General features: G+C 38.0%; 2 protein-coding genes across 2 annotated transcripts; both read left to right on the top strand.

Moving 5' to 3' along the window:
- The first annotated feature begins 347 nt into the window (after positions 1-347).
- Positions 348-2,930, top strand: LOC133525760 (uncharacterized). The gene is made up of 2 exons (XM_061862141.1): positions 348-1,113; positions 1,203-2,930. Exons 1-2 carry the CDS (start codon positions 794-796, stop codon positions 1,261-1,263), a joined length of 381 nt encoding a protein of 126 aa, XP_061718125.1. The 5' UTR covers positions 348-793; the 3' UTR covers positions 1,264-2,930.
- A 7,400-nt stretch (positions 2,931-10,330) lies between these two features.
- LOC133525761 (uncharacterized) lies at positions 10,331-17,166 on the top strand. The gene is made up of 2 exons (XM_061862142.1): positions 10,331-11,474; positions 14,825-17,166. Exons 1-2 carry the CDS (start codon positions 11,380-11,382, stop codon positions 17,145-17,147), a joined length of 2,418 nt encoding a protein of 805 aa, XP_061718126.1. The 5' UTR covers positions 10,331-11,379; the 3' UTR covers positions 17,148-17,166.
- The last annotated feature ends 8,085 nt before the right edge of the window (positions 17,167-25,251 follow it).

The raw sequence follows: 25,251 nt of genomic DNA on the forward strand, positions 1-25,251 counted from the left end.
TTTTCTAATTCTTGTGAAATTGACGCCATTTTTGTCATACACACACAATAATGAGTTTTTAATTATTTTTCATCAGTCACTTGAACAAAAAGGTTCAGGAAAAATATCAATCTTTAAAATTAATGCCATCTTGCGGTTTTACTTGGAAATAAAAAGCTGTGCACTACGGCACAGTTTAGTTACACGTTTAAAAAGCGTAATGACAACAGATGGCGTTAAATACACGATAAACATGGACATCTGTTGTCGAGTAGCAGAACTATATTATTTCACATATTATCGTTAATTAAAACGTTTTGGACGGAAACATAAATCATATTTTTCCCTTATAATTTTCTTACGCGTATTAGGTATCTTTCAATTAGCATTAAAGTATAAAACAAGGCGATACTAGTTTCAATTAAATAGTTTTCAATACATGCCGCAGCGACAGTGGCGCCGACATTTTCCATATATCAGTGTTTGTTTTCACGAATACTTCATTCCACCGTAAATCGTCCTCGCGTGAACACCTGATCCTGACCGGTCCGCGCACGTGACACTCAAGTGAAAGCCGGTTTTTCCACTGTTTGTCCTTCAAGAAATAATCAATAAAATTTATTTTTCCCCGTGTTTCACTCTGAAACGAGTCGATTTTTTGTGAATATCAACGCAGGAAGAGTGCAACAGGAAGCGCTTCAAATATATCGATCCGCGTGCAATTTTCCGCGTTCAGCGCCAGCTTTTCGTCGGAGCGCAACCAATATTCCTACAAAAACGTTAAAACCGAAGAGTCATCGTCACCGCCGAAGAGATGGCGTTCATGATGCCGGTGATGAAGAACGACTGGGACATATACAACTCGCAGCGGTCGCGGAAGACGTCGGAGAACGCGGAGAAGGGGCCCGGCGCCGGCGGGCGCGTGCGGAAGGTGTCGGAGTCGCGGTCGGAGGGCCCGGCGCTGTCGCCGCGCTCGGCCGCCGCGCTGAGCCCGCACCGCTCGGCGCCGGCCATGCGCTCGCTGTCCTACTGCCGCGCGCCGCCCTCGCGCGCCTCGCTGCGCCGCGCCGACAGCCCCAAGGGCTCGGCTAGCCCGCCCGCGCCGCCGGCCCGCGAGGACAAGTTCCACAGCAGGTTGGTCGACAAGCTGAAGCGAGCGCTCGGCCGCTCGGACTCGCGCAGCGAGGAGCGGCGGTCATGAGCTAACCCTTGCTTGTGTGCAGGGCGCGCGCCGAGTCTCCCCCGCGGGCCTCGCGCTGCGGGGCCTGCGTGCCCTACCTGTGACGGGGCCGACGGACGGCCCGGCCCCGAGCATCGCGCGCGCCGACACACTATCTGTGATATGTACGAATCGGAGGACTCTCGAGTTGAGTAATGTTTGAATGTGCTACTAATATATAATAAATAACCGCCTGCTGGTTCTAGAGATGATGAAGAACCTATTCGACTTAAATATCTGTTTCATCAACATGACGCAATAGTGTACCTTATTTTCTTTCCTTCTAAAATTTTGCCGATGTTTATTTATCTATCCGGCCAGTTAATTATACCATTGTAAAGATATCTAATCCAAATTATAGCCTAAAGGTTACACTTTTGTTGTTGCATGTTCATTTGTGAATTAAGGCAGTTTTAATTATAAGTAGTACGTAATTGTAATATGAAGTATTGATTCGAGAAGGTTGTCAGTCAGTATTAGGTTGTAATGTATTGTATAACGGCTGTTTGAATGGATTAAGACTGCGTTAGGGTAAGTTCGCCGTAGGACGAGTCGGGCTATATAATACCCGATAAATAGAAACAGTATACCTATGGCAATTTCAGCATGCTATCTGTGATTCATTGTTTGTAAGTTTACGTGGAGTTATTTATTTTAGCAGTATTGATGAACACCCACTCTTATGTTTATGGATGTTTCGTTTGATTTTTCTGAAAATATGTATTAAATTTATAGTAGTACTGGTGTCATACACATTGAGTTCGATTTTTAGTCTTTCATATTCATATTTTCTACCCCCTTAAAATATGTGTTTTTTTTACTTAAAAGATCTTTTGTCGCAATCAACGTTTATAAAACGGCTAATGAAAAATGAGCATCGACAAAATTCAAAAAAAGTTAATACAATAATATGAATAACGACATTAAAGAGTACCTTATTATTCTAGAAATATACAAGTATTGTTAATGGAAACTGTCGATATTGTTACATTTAGGCAAAACAAGATTTAGTCGTCAATAGACAGTGAGAATAATAATAAATTTTAGTTATGTAGATGGTTGACATAAGGGGTGTAGCTCCATTTATTTTAATCTTTTGTTATGGATTTTGCATGAGTTTATGTGATGTTAATATAATTATGTATTTCATCGACTCGACTGTGTAAATGGACCAGCTTTATAAGATGTTTATAATAGTATAGCTATTTCAATTGTCAGTGAAACTGAATCGGTTTAATGGATTTGTCACCGAATAATAAGAAAATTCTAAATGTTAAGGCATATCTGAATCTTTTTATAATGCTAGATTTAAAATACGTATTGAGACTTTAAAAATGTTCACCCCTTGCCATAAAATCCATCTAGTTTTTACAACCATAAAATAATGGGATGGGATTATTGGTTAGGGGTGAAGTATATGCGCGAATTAATTTACTATTGACAATGTATTCGTGTACAATACAGTTCCTTGAATCAAACTGCCATACATTTTGGGACTTGCCACTTTGTACGTCGGTGGCAAAGGGCAGGTGCCACAAAGGACACCCTTGCACTTTGCCAACGACACGTTTTTAAAGATTAGACCTCGACTTTCCACAGTTTGTAGCTGTCTATGTTTATCCGGTTTCTAATAAGTAAATATCTTATTGTATGTCTATGTCCAAATAGTACCTATATGAATATATGCAAGCAGTGTCTGATTTAAATACATATAAAGCTTATTATCTAAAAACATATTTTGATTATTTCCTTGACCTAGCATTGCCGAGGATGCGATATCGCGTCCTTGGCTTTGAGAAACCACAAAGTGGGTTAAATATACTACTCCACCCAATATCTATAAAGAACGGGGTCTGCAATACTTAAGCCATATTATGCTAATAAAATATCATAAGCTCTAATTAGTAAAATATAATAACCTACTAAATTAAAACTTAATAACAGCAAATTAATCCAAGCATGATGCTTCGATAGTAATGCAGTGGCATAAGTAACAATAGAAAAAAAACTAAGTAAACTACTTCCTATAATCCCACAATCTGATAAAAATGAAGCACTACGCCGCGAGCCGGGTCCCGAGTTCCTGACAGTTGCATTCTACATACAGGCCGTTTATTTAGTCACCTGCAATAATTTACGAGGTGAATGTATAGGTCATACTGAGCAACTTTTACAATGGGACCAATCGTGAAAATTTTTTTGGCTGTTTCATACATTCTGACCTTGACATTTTCTATGGAAGAGTTTTTTTTTCGCGATTTTGGTATTGGTCCCATAGTAAAAGTTGCTCAATATGACCTATATATTCAGCCCGTAAATTATTGCAGGTGACTAAATAAACACCCTGTATACTAAATAGTTAGAGATTATAGAATCTCAACTCGAAGTTTTGAGATGAGATGACAAGGTTTTGAAGTCTGTTGAAAAGAGCATTCTTGAATAGACTACCTATTACAAATAATAGGTAGACAAGACAGGTCGTACCTAATGTTAGCTTGCTGGTATGAATTTAGAGATATACAATTCAGTTTTAAGGGCCAATCAGATCCACACTCGCTATGGCCCGATATCAGGCCCGACGTCGGGCCCGAGCAAGAGTATTTTTCCGTGTCACCAAATATCAGCACATCTTTTATAATATTTGACATGTAAAAAATACTTTGTCTCTAATTGCCAAAAATTCAATGTTTGATATTTTTGCATATTAAGCATTTTTTACATTTCTAATATTGTTAACGATGTGCTGATATTCAGTGAAACGGAAAACCATTATCAGGCCCGAAATCGGGACTGATTTCGGGCCCAAAATCGGTAAGCGGATGTAATTGGCGCTTTACTGATTACTAACTCACATACGTTCAGTAACCAATCGGAATACATGCGGCCCGTATCAGATCCTGACGTGAGCATACTACTGTGACGCACTAATGTTGTGCCCTAAAATCTAATCCGCGATTCCCTGAATGTCTGATAATTTTCCTAATCTATACAGCGCAATAAATTAACATACCAACGTCAGCGATAATAACTCAATATCAAAGTTTATCAATTGTCTACACAAACCCATAAGAGCATTTTCACACTGTCCGATCAGATATCGGATATAGGATGGAAGTAAAATGTTATAACATATGTGTTTTCTATATTTATTTTTCATTTAAGTACTCCGCATGACGAAAAAAATGTTAACGCAAAGAAGGTGAACTTCATGCCACAGGGCACTCTGTAACAGCTGTCATCCTTATATGGGCCACCCGATATCCGATATCGGATTGGAACTTCCGATAATTTCAGACATGTCGGACCCCCCGTCAGCAGTCGGGCCGATATTTTTTATTTGTATGTGTGTATATGCAGTGCCGGATTAAGAAATTTTGATGCCCTAAGCATTTCTAGATCTTGGTGCCCCCTCTGCCTAGGCTCATCCAGATTACATTGACAACATTGATTTTTTTTGGTAAACTAAGTGACGCTCATGGTCGCATTACTGCTGCAATTTGTATTTTCAATCCATTACTTATTTTATCAAGGAAAAAGGAAATTGACAGTGCTGCAGCAGTAACGTTGCAACAGTAATGCTGGTGCAGTCGCCATCCTAATGTCACCTTTATCAAAGCATGCGTGAACTAAATTGTGTACTTGCCTTTCCGGCTAACTATGTGATTAAAACCTGCTTTGGTTCACTTCACAAATAAACCCTAGAAGTAACAGGACCAAAAGTAACCCGAAAGTTACATAAGGACTGAGGCCCAGAGGCAATTGTAAATTCGTATGTGCGATAGGGAGACAACACGTCGAACGTGGTTCGCGGTTGACCCTCAGTTGTTTCTACCGTGGCGGGTAATCGTGCGAGGCCGAAGGCCGAACTGCAGGATAGCAGTGCTTGGAATTGAACCAATGGTGGCAATAGTCAAAAAACGAATCCAACGGCCATGCTCATAAGGTTGAAGATCCGGAGTGCCCACTTGGCGCTTCCGAGCAAGACCTAAAGGCAGAGTTGCGAGAGAGCTGGGTTTTGTGACTGATAAAATACCCAGTGTAAGCGAGGATTAAGCCAAGTGTCTTAAAAAACTAAGTCGAAAGCTGAGCTCTTCATAAAGCCGAAAGCGCGGTCCGATCGGCGCTTTTACGTATGAGGCCAAATGCCACGCTGCAAGAAAGCAGAACTTGGAATTGACAAATTGTGTGAATGAGGCCGAAGGCTGAGATCCTCATAAGGTTAGACGCCCGGAGAGTCTGATGGCGGCGCGCTATAAAAAAGACCAATGGCGAATAATAAACAAGGCATAATGCCCAGCCGCAAGAGACGAAAGCCTGGATTTGGACACATGGCAAATTTATGTGAGGCTTAAGGCTAACTTTTACATAAAGTAAAAAGCGGAGTATGAATAAGACCTAACGAAATCGAACCAATGTGATCATGGCTCTCCTGCTGCTCGGCGTTTGGCCTCGCTCAAAAGGGCACTTGATTAGAGTTAGTTGCAGCCGATGAAATAGGCGTTTCGAACCAAAGATTTCCTTTGGCAGGATTGGCCCCTAGGAGTTAGGACCCAAGGGTTGATTTAGTTAAGAAGTGGAGCCACCAAGTTTTGTAGTGTACATTTTTAGAGGAGGGTGTGGGCTCTCAACTTTATCTTGTTATCTACATCAGTTAAGCTAGTAGGCTATGTTTGGTATAGTTTTCGTATAAATCGGGAATGCCGAACTCATTTACGAGTATGGTATCACATAGACACTATTCCGAAGTGGAAACGTAAAATTTTCATTTTTTTCATATTCCTCTTCACGCTTCAACCGCTGAACCAATTTAGTTGAAATTTGGTAGAGATAATTAGTTTAGTCCCAAGAAAGGACAGGATAGTTTAATCTAAAAAATCATCGCTAAGGATGTGTAAAGGAGAGTGGAAGTTTATTTGGGGAATTTTTAATTACATCTTAGGAAAACAAAGATTAATTCTGCTAAAGGAAAACTTTGGTTCAAATAAAACCGTATGCTTTTGGTTTTCGACCTTCGTGGGGCCCCGAACCTGCACTTTAGCCTTTGATTCCGTCATCAGTTTTTTTATCATAAATCTTTGACAATTTAGTTCGCACGATCGCGGCTCTGCAGCTTGGCCGTGTACAATACGTCGCAAACCAATCTGGTGTGCAAGAGCTCAGGCAGCATGAGTGACAAATTCCGATCCTCGAAAATCTGTTAAGACTTCGGTGCGAAGCCGAAGGCCGAGTTGCAAGAGAGCGAAATTCGGACACGACATAATTATAAATTAAGACAAAAGTGTAGATCTACTATTAAATTCGACACTCCGACAAGGCTGAAGAACAAGCTCCACGTAGGGTTGAAGACAAGTAGCTTTCTAAAACTGAGCTCTACGTTGGGTGTAAGGCCCTTTGGCCCAAAGCCTGACGGATTTGCAGAATGCTGGAAATCAAAAATCAACCACGAACCAATGGGTAAAGTATGAGGAAAAAATCAGCATATTGCAAGCCTGATGGAATGGGCCTCCTCGTAGGGGCAAAGGCCTGCGTTGGAGACTCGCTTACGTGCCCTATACACGACGCACAAACGTTCATGTACAAACTACCCGTTTTTTTGCCAACGATTTTGGTGCCCCCCTAGACGTGGTGCCCTAAGCAAGTGCTTATTTTGCTTAATGGTTAATCCGGCACTGTGTATATGTTTGACGACCGGTCTGGCCTAGTGGGTAGTGACCCTGCCTATGAAGCCGATGGTCCCGGGTTCAAATCCTGGTAAGGGCATTTATTCGTGTGATGAGCATGGATATTTGTTCCTGAGTCATGGGTGTTTTCTATGTATTTAAGAATTTATAAATATTTATATATTATATACATATATCGTTGTCTAAGTACCCTCAACACAAGCTTTATTGAGCTTACTGTGGGACTTAGTCAATTTGTGTAATAATGCCCTATAATATTTATTTATTTTTTACAATAGATGCTAACTGCTATTTAGATTCTGCATTCGAGAACACTATGAAAATGAGACTTTATTATTGGTAAGTTAAAGGTGATTTGCGAAATAGCTTTAGTATAGAACTTATCAATCAATCTCTTGACGTAGTATCGTGTATGTCCTAAATGCATTGATAAAATTAGGCAGGAAAGTTCCATAGGATATGTATTTGTACCTGCGAGTAATCGTACCTACTACCTACTAAGGAGTCACTCGTGCTTGGAGCTAATGTCACATCACATGTATTATCTTTGTTAGAGACCCAGGTCACGGTCAATAGCAGGCATTTTCCTATTTGGTACGTACCCTCAGAAGCATTTTAGAAGACCTTACACAACACAGGAAACAACAATACAATAGGTACATAATCACTACTGTTTATTTGTTCTCAACTGACGGGATCAGTGCCCGATAAGAATTCTTCGTAGCAAATAGTAATTGCTTAGTTAAGGAAGAATCTAAATTAAATTGAGTTTATGTTTGCCTTCATAGTTCATATTTTTCGAGTCCATTTTAAGTGAAACGGTACTAGAGTTTGTGCGGAAAGAGAAAGAGTCGTGGAATGTATGGGCTCCGGCCTTGCATTCCACGACTCCTTTCTTTCCGCACAGACTCTAGAAGAGCTTGTGCTTTCACATTCATTTACACGTAGGCACAGTAGGTATAGCTAGCTGATTGCTAACATACTGATATAAAAAGAAAAAAAATGCTACAGCGGGTAACACATGTTGAATTTAATTTGTGACCCTCCATTTACATCCGACCAAAGCACTGACATTCATATCTTCTTCATTTCATCACGAGAAAGCATACTTCCCTGGTTGCTTTTGTGGCAGTAGTAATTCTGATTATTTGCGCTACAGTGGTCCCTGCAGATTCGTTGACACTCCTGCCAATGGAACAGCGTGTAGCCAGGGTCGTAGGCCTCGCCAACGATGACCACCGCGAACAACACCAATATGATCATGAGCAGCTTCATTTTGCGGACTAGTTCTTAACAAACGACGCACTTGTCTTCTGGACTCTTCCTTTTGAAACTAAGCAAGTTTTAGACCCCTGTGCTCTCGATTATCCCCTTAGTTGTGGCTTGACAAAGTTAAGACAGAGGATGGTACAATATAGTTGGGTGCTTCCCGTTTTATAGTACCTAGAGTCCTGGCATAGCGTGATTCCTGATAACTGTCCCAAAATCCCAAAAGATAGTCCTAATGAGGATGGGAAGTCCTCACATATAGGTACTTCTTCTTATTAGTCACCGAGACAGCACAGAAAGTTATCATAATGGATTAGTTAATTGCATCATATTTTCGTGTATCTTTTTCCTTAATTAGGAAGAGTGGAAAAACTTGCATCATGGATTTTACGTACCTCTGAGTAATTGTTTGAGTCGTTATATTACGTTTTTAATCTAGGTATATATAAAGAACTACCTATCAGGTAAACTGCATAGGCAAACTGATAGGCTCTTTAAAAATTAAATCTTTATAATCTATATTGAATAAAATATATCTCAAAAATAATCTCAACATAAAAACCTAATCCAATATCCGCCAGTTCGTCGCTGCTCCAACTTTTGCTATGAATCTTTCAGTGACCATAATGTACAATAATTAGAGCACATATAATGTAATTTACGTTTGTAGATAATAACGCATAATAAATTACCTACGAAATAATGCCTTAGCTGCCACCACGAGAGTAATAAAGTGTCATATACACTTGAGCAAATATGTTTGCTGGAGGTTATAAAAAGATAACAAGAATCGACACAGCCCAAGTCATATGGTGATTAAATTGTTAACTATGGACTAGCACGCTTTTATAAGTACGTTACTTACCGGTTTTGTGAACATAACCTTAAGCAGTTAGCATTTTAATTACAAAAATCTAGTCTTTCATTAATTTGATATTGACTGCTCAGTGTATACCTCTGTAGTGTATATATATGGCTTGTACTCATTTGTACCCTAAAATCTTACTTTACTATATAATTAATTATAAAATAAAATAACAATGAATAACATCCACCAAGAGGGATTTTTTGGAATTGGATTGCCGCTTGTCCGCTCCTCCATTAGTTAAAACATGGGAAAGGAGTAAGGCTGTATTTGTATCGCACCTTTACGGATTCCTTTAGCATTCAGTGTAACAAATATAAAATAATTCAATTACACTCATCCTATTACACTCACTCAACTAAGTAGTTACAGCAACCAAACAGAAGAACATGAATAAAATTATTACTTTTGAAGAATTTCAGTATGTCATGCTTCCAAGCTAAGCCTTCGTATGCGTGGATTGATGATGATGATGTTAATGAATAAAAGCTACCCTATGACCTTCCCCGGGCCTCAAACTATGTCCATACAACATATCATCTAACAAGGAAGGGTACCCAACTGTCCGAATCCGATTTGATTCATTTTGATATATGTTATAGAGTAGTCTAAAATAACGGACACGTTTTTTTTTTAGCTGCCCAAACTCAACCTATTGGGAGAAATTGTCCTCCAAAGTACTAAAAAGTTACTAAATCTTCTAACTCCTATAGAAAGTTATGCTCAAGCAACTTGCTAGTTAATGGCTTGTTTGAGTATATGTTTGAGAGCAGGAAAAAATAATGTACTCGTGTTTTGTTATATCTGCTTAAACTCAAGTTTTCCTAAAAAACACCCGTCTTTATGTGTAACTATAGTGATAAGATATTATAAAACTTCGAATGTCGATTTTTTTAGGAAAAAATGAGTTTTAGCCGATATAACAAAACACGTGCTCATTATTTTTTGCTGCTTTCAAACATATACTCAAACCAGCCATTAACTAGCAAGTTGCTTGAGCATCACTTTCTATAGGAGTTAGAAGATTTAGTAACTTTTTAGTACTTTGGAGGACAATTTCTCCCAATAGGTTGAGTTTGGGCAGCTAAACAAAAAATACGTGTCCGTTATTTTAGACTACTCTATAACATATATCAAAATGAATCAAATCGGAGTCGGACAGTTGGGTACCCTTCCTTGTAAGTCAGTTCCGCGGTTTAAGCATCAAGAGGTAACAGACAGACTGACACACAGAGTTAGGTTAGCTTTTGCCCGCAACTTTGTTTGGAATGATAATGACCCTACCCCGCCCTAAACTACCCTATGTCCTTTCCCAGCCCTACTAGAACAAAAAGTACTATACAATACAATATAACATAACACAATACAATACAAATACTCTTTATTGGGGTATGCACTCAATAAAAGAAAACAATACAAAAGAAAACTGAAACACAAACAGAGATAGAGACAGACCAAGATAAGTTGGCAGCGATTTTAACAGCCCAGACAGTGTAGGTGTTATTTTAAACGTTAAACTTCTATGAATATGGGCTATCACAATCGCTGCCAACTTATCTTGACTCTAAACAACAGGCGGTCTTATCGCTAAAAAGCGATCGCTTCCAGACAACCTTCTCAACCTCTACTAGGGATTGTAAATGAAATATTGTCTAACTTTTTTTTTCAACAGTTACCTAATTAATTATTGTACCTATTACTAATGTTAGTGTTGGTTTACGGTCTTGGCATTCATAAGATGACGTAAATGAGTAATTTATCTACATATGTACATACATATTAGGTGTACAAAAATAGCTTTGACCTTGCTTGCTACTTGGACGGCCAGGGGTCAAGGTTGTATTAGATATTGATCTTGAAGAATTAATCACACTGATAGGGTTATTTATCCGTGTCATGAGTTTGGAAATTTCCTGTAACTGCTAAAATATTAGTTTAAGGTTACTGACCGCTGCGATTAGCTATTTAATTAAGTTTTGGTCCATTAATATTAATGTGTTTTTGCCGTTAAGTATCCGCCCTACTTTATATCGATTTCATATATCCCTTAATATAAAAATGGCACACAAAGTCATAGTTCATGGCTATTGTTTATACAGTTCAAAAAAGTTGAACAGATATGTCAATCCTCATCCCATAGAAAAAAGACAAACCCTCATCCCATTCTATGGGAGTTCATAAAAAATAAATGCGAACGCGTTACGCGACTATACATCAAGCTCACTGCAAACATTTTTTATTACCTACTCTGTGGTAAATCCCCTCCGCCCGCTGCCCGCCGGCGGATCATAAGCAGTGGGTAACAAGCTTTAGATAGGGGTGCACGCTCGGTTTTTCGAATTCAAATGTGAGCAATATCCACAAGCATGAGTAGGAAATGCTGTTGCGTCTCCGGATGTCAGAAGACGAATTTATCGAATCCGGAATGTACATTTAATCCACTCCCTACAGAGGTGTCTAGGTAAGAGTTTTTACAATAACTATTATTTGTTTTATTATAACTACCTGCAAACAAGAGCGTTGCGTTGGTAAGTAACAATAGTAATGCTTGTTCACGCTAGATAAAGTGAATAAGGTATCACTAGTTTCTTGTACCTACAGTGTGTAAATCCAATACGGGAGATAAATTAAACCAGATATAGGTAAGTAGAATTTATCCATGTAATCATTAGTTATGAAGTTTTTTTATTATATTTTTTTATTTACTGCAAACATTACGAATTACGAGACATAACACTACGAGATACGAGCTTTAACTGCCGTCAATAGCGTAAGCGTTGACAATTACTTTAAAAATCTCGTATCTTGTAACGTATGTGACTTGTGTGTAGTGTTTTCGGAACCGGTATTCTTTTTGAGAACCGGGAATTTCGGTACTTTTGTATTACGGAACCGGGATTTCCCGGTTTTTTCGGTATTTTCGGTTCTTGCTAGTTTTTGTCATAGAAAACAAGGGTTATGCTTCAAAAGTAAACTAAAATTCTGTATTCAAGTAACTTTAATTCGAAATTTTTTCTTCTATTTTCTGTTCTCATACCTAGTAATAGGTAATTATATATAAATCAGACTATAATTAATCATAGTGTTATGTTATTGTTAGGTACTAAAGTAAGTATTTACTCTCAATTAAAGGGTAAAAATAAGGCAGTCATCTTAGATTCCTTAACATTTAGAATTATCTTAAACATTTTTAAAGAAAACAAAATTAAACTATTTTCTATTCTCATACCTAGTAGTAAGTAATTATGTATAAATCAGACTATTGTCAATCACAGTGTTATTCTTAGGATCTTAAGTATTTACTGTCAATAAAATGGTCAAAATTAGGTAGTCATTTTAAATTCCTTAAACATTTAGAATTATCTTAAACATTTTTCAAAAGCAACAAAATTAAACTATTTTCTATTCTCATACCTAGTAGTAAGTTATTATATATAAATCAGACTATAATCAATCACAGTGTTTTTGTTAGGTTCTTAAGTAAGTGTTAACTGTCAATAAAATGGTAAAAATTAGCCAGTCACCTGAGATTCCTTAAATATTTATAAATATCTTAAACATTTTTCAAAGAAAACAAAATTAAACTTTTTTACCAAAAAATATTTAAAAATAATATCTCTTTCCGAGTACCTACCTATTCATAAAATATGGCGTAACCAAAGTTTAGCTTTTTAAGAGCTTTTAGCTCTCTCTTCTCTATAATAGGACCTTAAAAACAACAGTGCATCTAGACTTTTGTCACTCAAACGAGATCTTATTTTGTTGCATAACAAACCTGCCGAAGAGAAAACTCTTTCTGGCTCAACACTGGTTGGCGGAATCGTTAATAGATGGTCATATGCCTGAGACAAGTAACGCCCACGATCTCCTCCATTCTCAAAGAGAGCCATTTCAATCCTAACATTCGTAAAGAGATCTTCATGAGCAGAAGATCTAACGCGTTTTTCACTAACAGCCTTTGCAAGCTCAGCATTTAACTCATCGCCTTTTTCGCCAACAGCGAGCGAGTGTAGGTAGTTATTGGTAATATCGAGCACACCATTAATTTCGCGCGTTATTTATTTTAACGCTGAATTATTCACGTTAGTTTTGAATGTTTGAATAGTAGAAAGTGTGGAAAATTAAAGTAAGAGTAAATAAGTAAATAGTAGTGTGAATCGCTTAATAAAAATAAAATTCCCGAAAGTACCGAAAGAACCGGGAATCAAATTTGGTTTCCCGGTTCCATTTTACTGACAAAAGAACCGGGAATTCCCGGTACTTTCGAGACCGGGATTTCCCGGTTCTGAACCCTACTTGTGTGTTGCCAACGTGTGCTGCCTTTCGTTGCCGGTTAAATTATTATATATGGTAAATATTTACATTGTATTTATAAGTAAAATTTATCTCGATATACTTCTTAGGTCAAATGCTAACCGCCGTCTAAATATTCACCCGTATCGAATTTACACACTGTGTAGTATCGAGGTAGGTATACTACTTTATAAGTTTTGTTTATTTGTTGATATCTATGTATAAGTTCCATCATCTTTGAAAACTATATTTAGATTAAGTAGGTAACATCCATGGTAATTATTAATTAATATAAAAACAAATTTTATTCTGAATTATAAATTTTAATTAGTTAGGTAAATGTGCTTTCTGGGTAACTAATACTTTTATGACAGCATGCAAATAAAATGCTTACCTAATAATAACGCTTAACTATAGACTATAGATATTCTAAAATTTGGAAAAAAGCAAATTACTAATATTTTATTAGTTACCTACTCTCCCTGTTTCTTTGAATAGCCTGCCTATTGCCTAACCTAGCTTTTCGCGCATAAATTTTTCAAACTTTCTGTAATTTTTGAATAATTTTATTGTATTGTTGCTATCATGGACGTATAACCGTAAAGTTTAAGTTTAATATTTTTTCTTTAGGTAGTCTTTGCTTAAGCTTGCTTTTTATATAATTAACCTTTGCTGTTTTGGGTTTAATATTCTATAGTTTTAAATTAAGTACATATATAAATTGTATTTTAGCTGATATGCGTGATTTTAGGCAGATACCAGCAGCAGAAATTTTCTTAATAGGTTAGGTAGTATAAATAATCAGAGTTCAAAAATAATTTTTTAAGAGGCTAAGAGCGTAAGAAGAGTAAGAACCTCGCCCGCTTAGCAACTTATGCTGCGGTTTGTACCCAAATAGAGGGGAAGTACGAACAAAATGACAGGCTGTTTTGTTTTTGAACCGTATCTCATTATTAAAAGTAATTATAATTAATTTCAGTTATTAATACTGATGATAGGTTTATTGACTAACATTAACACAGCCTTTTAATTGAATATAAATAATATTACAGGATATATTCAGAAAAGTGTACAGGAGTGAAAAAAAAAACCATTTTGGCCACAGCCTTTTAATTGAATAGAAACAATATTAAAGGATATATTCAGAAAAATATACAGGAATGGAAAAAAACCATTTTGTCCATATGGTATGGGTAAAGTGATACACTAAGCATGGACATAATGGTATATTAAAATTCTAAGGATATAGTTTACAAAAAAAATTGTTTGGTCTCCTTGAACATCAGCACATGAAGCACGAGCGACAATTTTTACATCGTTACCAGCTTTCACCGGGTTTAGAATTTAGAACGGAATTAAAGTTCAATGGAATTATTATAAGGCAGGTTGCAAAAGGCAGAATGGCAGACAGCCCGCCAATTTGGAAATAAGCCCACTGTGTCATTTTGACTGTATTTCCCCTACCTTGATTTAACGGTATTTCCTAAAAAATCAATGGAACTATTTTCTTTGTTACAGACAACATGAGTGGCTAAAAGTTATAGGTAGATATGATTTGATAATTCAAGCTCGCATACACCCTAAAAGTTTCTACGTCTGCTCGTCACATTTCGAGGATGAAGACCTAAAATGTACCAGCCTTCTTTTACCCGGCGCTTTACCTAGCCGGCACCTCCCAGAAACAACATTAACTGATACACCAACACGCACCCAAACAGATAAATCTTCATTTAATTGGGGAAACGTCACTCTTGACCCACCAGACAATCAAAAGGTTTTAGAATTTAAAGATGATGAACAGCCTCAAAATGATGTCCCACTTGGATTGCAAGACGAGCTTACTAGAAACATGTGTAAATTAATGAAGGAGCAAACTATAGTCGATAAAGATAGAAGTAGTAAGGAATTCTTATTTTATGCGTTAAATTTGTATCTTTTGAATCCACAAATCTATTATTTCATAAGAGAAGCATTAAATCTGCCGAGCGAAAAGATTTTTAGACAAATTAAATTGAAGCTAACTCCAAAGCTAGACAATCGAATTTTGGATTGCATATCTTCGAAATTGAAATCATTTCCTGACAAAGCGAAATACTGCACAGTTTGCATAGAAACCGTTAATTTAAAGAATAATATGTACTATGACATATCGAATGACGAATTAGTAGGTCTTCAGGAAATAAACGGAATAAAGACTGATGAGTTGGCTCGTATGGCGTACGTGGTCATGCTGCGGAGTATCCTGGTCAAGTGGGACCAGCCCGTCACCTACTGCTTGCTAGGCGGTATTAAGCATGTCGCGCAACTCGAATCTTGGGTAGACGGAATTATCACTAGCCTTTTAGACATTGGATTCGAAGTTATGGCCTTAGTTACCAACCAAGGAAGCGGTGTTAAAAAATTTGCGACCGAAATAAAAGGCATAACGCCAAAGAAACACTATTTTGTGGTAAATAACAAGAAAATATATTACATTGTTGATTTTCCGCAGTTGTTAAATTATGTAAGGACTAATTTGGGTTCAAAAGACATAAGTTATAATAATAAAAGGTTTTCATGGCAATATATTGAGTCATTGTTTCAACTGGAAAGCAAGAAGACACATAAAATTATTCCAAAAATAATAAGCGGGCACGTAACGCTCCATAATGTAACGAAGATGGCTACGGTTAAGTATGCGGCAGAAATCTTCAGTAACACTGTGTCAACTGCTATACATGCCTACGTAGATACAAAAGAGCTACCCGAGGAAGCTAGAGAGACTGCCGACTTCTGCTTGTTTTTAAACAACCTATTTGATGTTCTGAACTCGAGCACATACGATAATGACAATATTTACAAACGCGCTCTCGGTTCAAATGAATCTCAGATGAAATTTCTCCAAGAAGCTTTAAATGTTTTTAGTAACTTACAATGGAAGTTAGCTGAACACAAAAAAGAGACACAGAAAACGAAAAGAGGTAAAAAAGAAATACCGCATAACCATCGTACAACATTTCCGGATGTACAGATAACAATTAATTCGGTTATATCTATCGCACAAGATTTAAATAAGCTTGGACATAAGCGTTTGCTGACGGAACGATTAAATTTAGAGCCTTTAGACAAGTTTGCAGATTTAGTAAGAGCTGTATCTTCTAAACGCGAAACGAAGGAAGCTATTAAGCCTTCTGCTATTAAGTTTAGTAGAAACTTTTCCAAACAATTTGTTAAGTATATTCTGACTAAGTCACCGCTTTCGAACAGACCAAGTGCTTTCCAGAAGTATTTTGAAGATGCGACCCGATTGGAAATAAATAAAATAACAGATATTCCAAGTAGGTCACTGATATTGTTAGGACAAGGAGAGACTGACTATCGAATGCAATTACCCGAAGATCATCCGACTATTTATGTAGCCAGTTACATATTTTACAAATGCCAAAAGGCGCATAATTGCAATATGCTTGATTATTACGTCTCCACATTACCAGATTTGGCGAAAACTAAAGTATACGACGTTTACAACAAAAAAGCACCGTTTTACGGCAAACTTAAATTGTTGACTTACCCATTTATTCGGTATATCGAGCAGCTCGAGCTTGCTTTTACACAGGTCTTCAATAAAGGTGTTTGGTCGACTCCTGACCATCCCGGGTCCCAAGCTTTTACCAATCTGAGAACCATACCTTTTCCAGATCCACCTTGCAAGTGCTTCCCGAAGATCTATGCACTAAAATTACTGATCAGGCTGCGTATATATATCACACTGAAAGCGTATAATAAACGAATGAAAACCCAGAACATAAATTTAAGTGAATTTCTTTCAGAGTTGAATAGAGGATTGGAAGTGGTAAAATAAATGATGCTATTTTAATCTCTATTTTGTTTGATTGTTACTACGTTTCACCTTCTTACTCCTTTTGTAATTACTCGCGACCAGATGCGAGTAATGAAAAAAATCAAATAAAAAGTACACAATCCTTAAAAGCAGGCGTAATATACACCCTTTCCGATCTCTGAAACATCTCACCATCATCCTAAAGCGATAGATCTCACATGACAAACATACCTAACTACCTATTTTCTATTGTTATGCTCTGTGGTACAGACATCAACTAGCAATCAAAGGTCGACTCCGAGGAACAAGCATTGGCTGTAATCAATCAACACCAATAAATGAATTACCGCTTCGAATCCAGTTCGCGCCGGTTACTATTGTGGCGCCATATCAAGACTGAGGCGGAAATCGCACGTACGACGCTACTTGCATAACTTTTATTCATCAGAAAGAGCTGCCTTATTTTTGTTATCCTTGTTATTTTCTCAAACATGGACAGAAACATGGTAATGGTATTCATGTTTGAGATAATAAGCTGGGAAACATCGTCTTTAATATTACAGTGGTTTATAACATACCTCAAGGTCAAGTACCTGTTACGGAAAGGTAGGTAGGTAGGTAGGTAGGTAGGTAGGCTTCGATTGTGATGCCAACCTAGTAATTTTAGTATCCATTTTTATATTTTTAAGCTCCCAAAATTCGCAGGACTCCGTTACTTAGCTGCCCGGTTAAATACGTTAAAAATGTGGTATGACGTATGACATGATCTATCAGTGTTGCCAGCGCATAACTCCAATTTCGGACGGTGTGTAATCTGAAAAGGGACGGTTTTTATGACAATGGGACGAAAACGAACTTGGAATATTTTATCATAGTGTATCTCAATATATGTTTAAAACAAATGTGTATTACTGAATTTGTATGTGTGTTAAAGTGTGATACTTATGATTTTATGCATTTGTAGATGTGCAGAGCCATAGATGGTAGGATCCTACAGATGTGCTATACGCGTGCGTCCGTGAGGGACAGAACATACGCAACACAGCATGATGATTGGTCGGATATGGTGGGTAACAAATAATCCGACCAATCATCTTGCTCAATTTAAAGTGGGGAATTTAAAAAATTCTGAGAATGTGACAAGGACAAACAATAATATCGCTTTTTTCATACAAAACGAAAACAACATTAAATATAGACCATATTTAATGTTGTTTTCGTTTTTTTTTTCTCAGATTTTGATTTAAGTTTTTGGATATATAGAGTTCCGTTATCTGTACAACTCGAGCGCCACCGTGTCCTCAAAAATATTCTAGCGAAAACGTATAGAATTTCCGTAAATAAAAGGAAAATTACATACATATTTTTTGTCCTTAATTGAGATTTCGTGTTTATTCTGATCAGAATGGGAAGCCTAAACCTACCAATTTTCATATCAATCGAAACCTGAGAAAAAAATAAAAACTGACACATTTACTTACTCATTTTATAAACGTACCTAGTTTCGACGGCGCTATTTGGGCTATGTATTTGATTCAGGAGGCCTACCGCGAACCACGATCGACGTGTTGCCTCTCTGTCGCACTTGTAAATTCGTACGTAAGTCTGATAGGGAGGTAACACGTCGAACGTGGTTCGCGGTAGGCCCTCAGATACTATTAGTTAACTTTGTTTTCTCGCAAAATAATCTAGATATGTTCCTCTGAGATAATGTCACAGATTATCACCTCCTCTGTAAGACTAAAAGTTTATATTCCCAATGCAAACTACATAATGAAATTATAGCAGTTGTACCCAAATAATTACGAAGAAATAGACAATTATTTAATTGAATACTTACACAAATACAATAGGATTCACCACGTTACCGAAATTTGCTGTTTCTTTGACCGACCGATCAAATGGTTGTAGGAGAGTTTCTATACTTTCAACTGAATGAACGCTTTAAAACAAAATAATTTTGGAAAACTTTAAACTTAAGAACGCTCCAAGGAATAAGGGCTCTTAAGTACCTAGATCACAGTGTTTCTCTTTGCCTCTCACTAGTCGCTTTTCAAGTTTACAGTCCTCGACGTTACCACAGATAATGGCTATAACAAAACAAACTAAAACTAAACTAAGGCGAGATGTAGATTAGATACAAACGCGGAAACTATTTTTGTTACGTAAGTTACATTTCTTATGTTGGTACACCTGTCAAACACTATAGGCTACTACAAAGTGAGATATGAAGCTTTATAAAACTATATATAAGCGAATGCTACACATTCGATATTCGCCGTGGATGGAAGATATTTATCGACCATGTAGCAAAGTAAATTGTCATTCGTCACTTTGAAATTAATTATTCTAGGCACTTGATGCGCAAAAGGGACGGTAGCTTGGAAGGGGCGGGAAAGGGACGGTGTGGCATTAAAAGGGACGGAAAACCGTCCCTTTTAGGACGATCTGGCAACGCTGTGATCTATAAAAGAATTACACTCATACCACGACTAGGGTTAATAGTATGTATTTATACTTATTGCTCCTTTTAATTAGAAATACCGACACATTTTAAAGATGATATTCATAAATATCAGCGTAAATGACATTTTCGTTAAATAAAGAACTTTAACTTGAAATACATAAAGTAAAAAAAAACATATATTTGAGAGAATTGACAAGCTATTCAGTAGCCGCATTTCCCAGGAAAGTAAGTAATTGAAACGCATCTAATATGGTTAGGAACCTCTATGTAATATCATGGAGAAATAAGTAAGCTTAGAGTGCTCACTTCATACATCAGTTTCCTTTCTTAATTAATAATAAGTTGTATAGGAGGTATAGTAAAACGTATTATTACTCGCCCGCTCAAAACTTAATACTTGAATTATATAGCTTAAATTTTATTATACATAAGTTTTCGCAAAGCTCGCTTAAGACTTGTTATACTTAATAAAATTTTGTTTAGAAATAGAAATATAATAGTACATTACGATACAAGTGCGAGAAACACGACCGAAGGGAGTGTTTTAAATCGACACGAGTTGGAATTACCTATTCGCACATGTATCGTACAACGTTTTACAGTACATATGGCCCTTTAAATGTTCGACACAGTAACGTAATATGCTACTTCTCGCACTAGTGCTATAAGTAGCCCCATATGTACTGTAAATTATTTATTGTCTATGTTATTCTAAGTGAGCACGCAAAAGACTCTTAAGCTTACTTATTTCTCTATGGTAATGTGCAAAGAGCCTTTTCATACCTTTATTGCGTCTATTGAATCGAATCGTAACAATTGAAAATGTAAGTTCACAAATCAGTAAGTAGTTCAACCAATATTATGAATACGTACCTATCTATATTTCCTTCAACAACAGGCCCCTTGGTAAGGTACGTATTACCCTTGTGGGTTACCTAGTTCTTTATGCTATCGCAATCGATGTTAGGTCATCCTGGGTCGTTGTGTTAGTTCTAAAACTAAGTAGGTTGTTTTCTATTTTGTTCGGTTGTCAGTTCTTAAATCGGGGCTAGCATTTTGAATGCACTCTCTTCCAGGTAAGGTAGAGTAGTCTTAGTAGGTAAGTGGTAATGAAATCTTTCCGTAGTACTAAATAGAGATCTATGATTGATAATTTGTATTTGTTTAAAGTGAGCATTTTGTTACTGTTAGCCACGTGCAACGTCACACCCTCCTATTTTAATCACTCAAATCTATAAAATTGGCTTCCAAATATCACTACAATATTACACTTTCAGGGTTGAATGGCGCATGTACACAGATTTTAGGTAAGTGGTGTAAATTAAATTGGACACTCCAACATCAACAGCTTTCAGTACAGTCACGTCTGAAAATATCGATACGTACAATGAGCCAAAATATGTATACACGACCTTATTGCCCATATAATATTAAGGTAGCGTAGGTATAGGGGAGAGGGGGGCAAGACGGGGGACTTAAGGTTTGAAATCGAATAAAAAAAAAAACTTTAATATTTTAAACATTTTTTTATTTTTAGAATCATCTTTGGTAATTAGTCTTTTATAATCAATACTCCTTAGGAACTCTAGTGTAATAATAAAATTTAAAAAAATCAACAATCGCAAACCTACCTATCGCCCCATCTGGCCCCCCCAGTGGGGTAAGACGGGGCACCCTATGGGTCAAGATGGGGTACACCTACAGGGCAAGATGGGGTACACTTACAGGGCAAGATGAGGCGATAGGAATTTTTAGTAATTTAAGGAATTGCACGACATTAATCAGTAAAACGCTATGGACAAATTTCACATTTAAAGGCAGTCTCTTCATCCTCGTCTTCAACACCTGCACAGCTACAATGTGCCCATTTTCGGTATGCCGAACACGCCACCCAGCCTTCTGTGGACTCTAAATAGAGACCGTGACAATATAAACACGGAGGATTTTCTGACTCACTACCACTATTTTCCGATCCTACAGTCGATTTTCGAGTAGCTTTAGTATTTTTTTTCTTTTTGGTCACTTTATTTTTATTAGCAACGGTATTTTTTTGAGTTTTCTTTAATTCTCTTATAGCCTTCCTTTTCTCTTTAGCGTCAACCACCTCTTGTTTCTTTTTTATTTTATCTTCTAACTCATTTTTGTAGGGCGATGAGGTAATAATAGCGGTTTTTCCTCTCTTTGTTGGTGCTCTTGTAATTTTCCTTGTTGCAGGAAAAGGCATAACTTGTTGGGGACTAGCAACAATGAAACTAGATTCTCGTGGCGTACTTGGTCTATAAGTAGAACATCCAGGTTCTGGTGACTTTGCTGCTGTTTGAATCAATGGTTCCATTTCAACTTCGGAGGGTTGCAACTGTAAATCTTCAGGTGCTGATGATACTGGTAAAATAGCTGAACTCTGAGATACATCCAAAACGGTGCTTGATTCTGTTTGAGAATCCACAGAGGACGCAGACACACACAAGGATTCGGCTGTGGAAGCCGCGACAGTAGTAGTTAGTATGGCATTGTCTGATACAGTGGTCGATGACGTCGCTCCCGTGAGACCGATCTCCATTGGTATTTCGTTGTTGGATTCTGCAGAAACCGTTATTGGTGTTTCAGTAACTGGTGACGGCTCTGGTTGAGGGATGTCTGTGGTTAGAGATGGAGCGAAGTCAGTTTCAGTAAAAACTGTGGGGTCATATGGCCAAATTCCGCACTTTTTAAATCCATTTACTGCTGTAGACATCGTTGATGCTTGTATAAAAGCCTTTCCAAAAATTTCTGCGACTTGCCGCACCGTGACGATCATCCCCGGATTACTGCGTAGCCATGCTGTGATTTGATGGTCATAATACGTGCTGAGTGGCCTCATATATGCAACATCAGCAACTTGAAGTCGGTGAGTAGTGTGTGGAGGAAAACATAGAATGATTACTCCATGAGATCGCGCTTCATTGATGAGATCAATGTTTTGAGTGTGAGTACTATGTCCATCCAACAACAGCAGGACAGGTCGTTCTGTTGTTGCTCCACTAAATTCCACGAATTTCTTAAACCAGCCAGCAAAGAGTTCCGTTGTCATCCAGCCCGAATCACTGCATACTCCCCAAGATCCTGGTGCAGCATTTAGCATTAATTGCGGGTCCATACGCTTTCGAGGAAATACCATCATGGGTGGCATGTATAGGCCACTTGCACTGAAACAGATTTCAACAGTTATTGTTGTCCCTCTTTCTGCAGAAGTGATCGCTCCGACTTGCTTTCGCCCTCTTTTGGCTATTATTTTTGATTTGGTTTTTGGAACAATAGAAATACCTGTCTCGTCACAGTTGAAAATTCTGTCAGGAGTTAAATTATTTTCATCATAAACGTTCCCCAAAAAGTTATAAAACTGATCTACAACTTGCTTGTTAAATCCTGCAGCACGAGCTGCTGAAGTACTCTCAGGCTGTCGAATAGACAATTCAGGATGTCTCTTGAGAAAGTTGTGTGCCCAATCTTTCCCAGCTTCTCTTTTCTCGTTATTAAATGAATGTTGTTTATTATTTTTAACCGCCAAACTGTACGCTAGACCCCTTAAGTCTTTTATTGTAAGACCATACAGTCTACTTTCCATGTCTAGTATATAATTATACAGCTCTTTTTCCTCTTCTTTAGAAAAAACCGTATCTTTAGGGCCTAAACGAACTTTCAATTCATAGCTAGTGGAAGTACCGTCTGACAACTTCTCTCTAACTACTTTGACTTTTCTTTCTAAAGTCGTCTGAGGGACAGAAAATGTCTTTGCTGCCGACAGGTAACCCATTTTTCCTTCTAGTACAGCATCCACCGCATTTTTCATAGCTTCCTCTGACCATTCTGCTCTATTTGTTTTTCTCTTATACGTTTTCACCATTCTACAACAAAATATTTAAAGATATTCAAATCCACAACTTTATAATCATTTCAAAACTTTCTTAAAAATACGCACGGGCAAGATGGGGTACCCGGTACCCCATCTTGCCCGTGCGTGCCTAAACAGATTCAACAAATTTTAAATAAATGACACTTGCCGCGTTCGAAAACGACAAGTACGTACCTGTTTGCGTGGTTGTTGCTCCATAGCAATTATTTAACGCCGATTCCGTGCTGCGTATGTAAAGGCAGCAATCACACACCAAACAAAACGCAAAAATAACAAGCAAAACGACAAAAAACAGTTTTTTGAGATTAAATTACGTGCGTAACCTTCAGTCTAGCCGCTCACCGCGTGAACTGATAGACATCATGGCGGCGTAGCGTCATGCGCTAGCGGGCTTCTGATTGGTCGATTCTAGCGCGGTATACAGCCGTTGCCCCGTCTTGCCCGCCACCCCGTCTTGCCCCCCTCTCCCCTACATAATTTTGGCACTTTGTCCGTTTCGATATTTCGTGACTGTACATAGTTGTAAACACGCAATAAAAGTAACTTACAATCAGGTAAAGCTAACTACAATACAAAGGGGAACTTAACCCTTTAAGCGATCTCTTTCAGTTAACCTTTGAGAAGATGAGAGGAGAAAGTGAGAAAAGGGTGACAAATGCAGCAACATCTACAACAAGGTACAGTCACGTCTGTAAATATCGACACGGACAAAATGCCAAAAATATGTGTACATTACCTTAATATATATGGGTAATAAGGTCGTTATATTTTTAGGCTGTGGTCGTTCTATGTTATATGTGACTGTATCAGAAAGACAAAACAAAGATAACTAAAGCCAGTACAACATCCATACAAGTAATTATACTTGTATGAATGTTTTACTGGCTTTAGTGATTTATTTGAATCACTCAGGTTAATAGGAAAGTAAGTAGTATTTAAATGGGCATGTAAATAGGTATTTACATGCCCTTTCATGCACATAAGGGCTCAATTAATTTTGCGCAGGGGTCTTTTTTTAATGAAAAGCGGCAATCAAGTACCTACAAATATGTAAACGAAAAACTATTATCCCTACGGAGGCTCTTTGCAATCAAATGCATACGTGGGTTCAGGACACTGAGCATGCCTCTTTCCATAACCTTAGCTAAATTAACACCACTACCCGCCAAGGTCAGATATGTGGCAGCAATAGAACTGAATGTCCAGAGGGGTAACGTGAATCTAATTGTGTATGACTCGAATATTATGGTATGTCGACGATCTAAAATCCTAAACAAAAAAAACATACGGCTGATGTTTTGGGACAAACCTAACTTTTGCCGCTAAGGCAGTGTCTTTCCTGAGCGAATAACTTGCGAGCGCGAAGCGGCGCGGTGCGGCGCGGGTGAATTTAATCCTTTGATACGTATGGAAGTGTCCTACGTGGGCGATCTCCGAATGCCGTTGGGCCGCCGTGCCGCGTCGCATTCGCATGTCATCGCCTACGTAAGCCGCGCTGTAAGGGCCTCGGCCTCCGCTAGCTGACGCGGACGCTCGCCGCGTGCACATGCTCGCGGGTCCTGGGGGCGAAAATCCGTCACACGCGCCCGCGCCAGGACCCAGGAGGCCTACCGCGAAAACCGAAATTCGCAAATTGCGGGGATCTTTCTCTTTTACTCTCACTAAGATGTATTTAGAGTGACAGAGAAAAATGCCCGCAATTGACGAATTTCGATTTTCCCGGTAGCCGCCCTGCTCCCAGGCCAAATCCGTCACACGCGCCTGCG

This window comes from Cydia pomonella, chromosome 15 (genome assembly GCF_033807575.1).
Source record: "Cydia pomonella isolate Wapato2018A chromosome 15, ilCydPomo1, whole genome shotgun sequence".
Classification (NCBI taxonomy): Eukaryota; Metazoa; Arthropoda; class Insecta; order Lepidoptera; family Tortricidae; genus Cydia; species Cydia pomonella.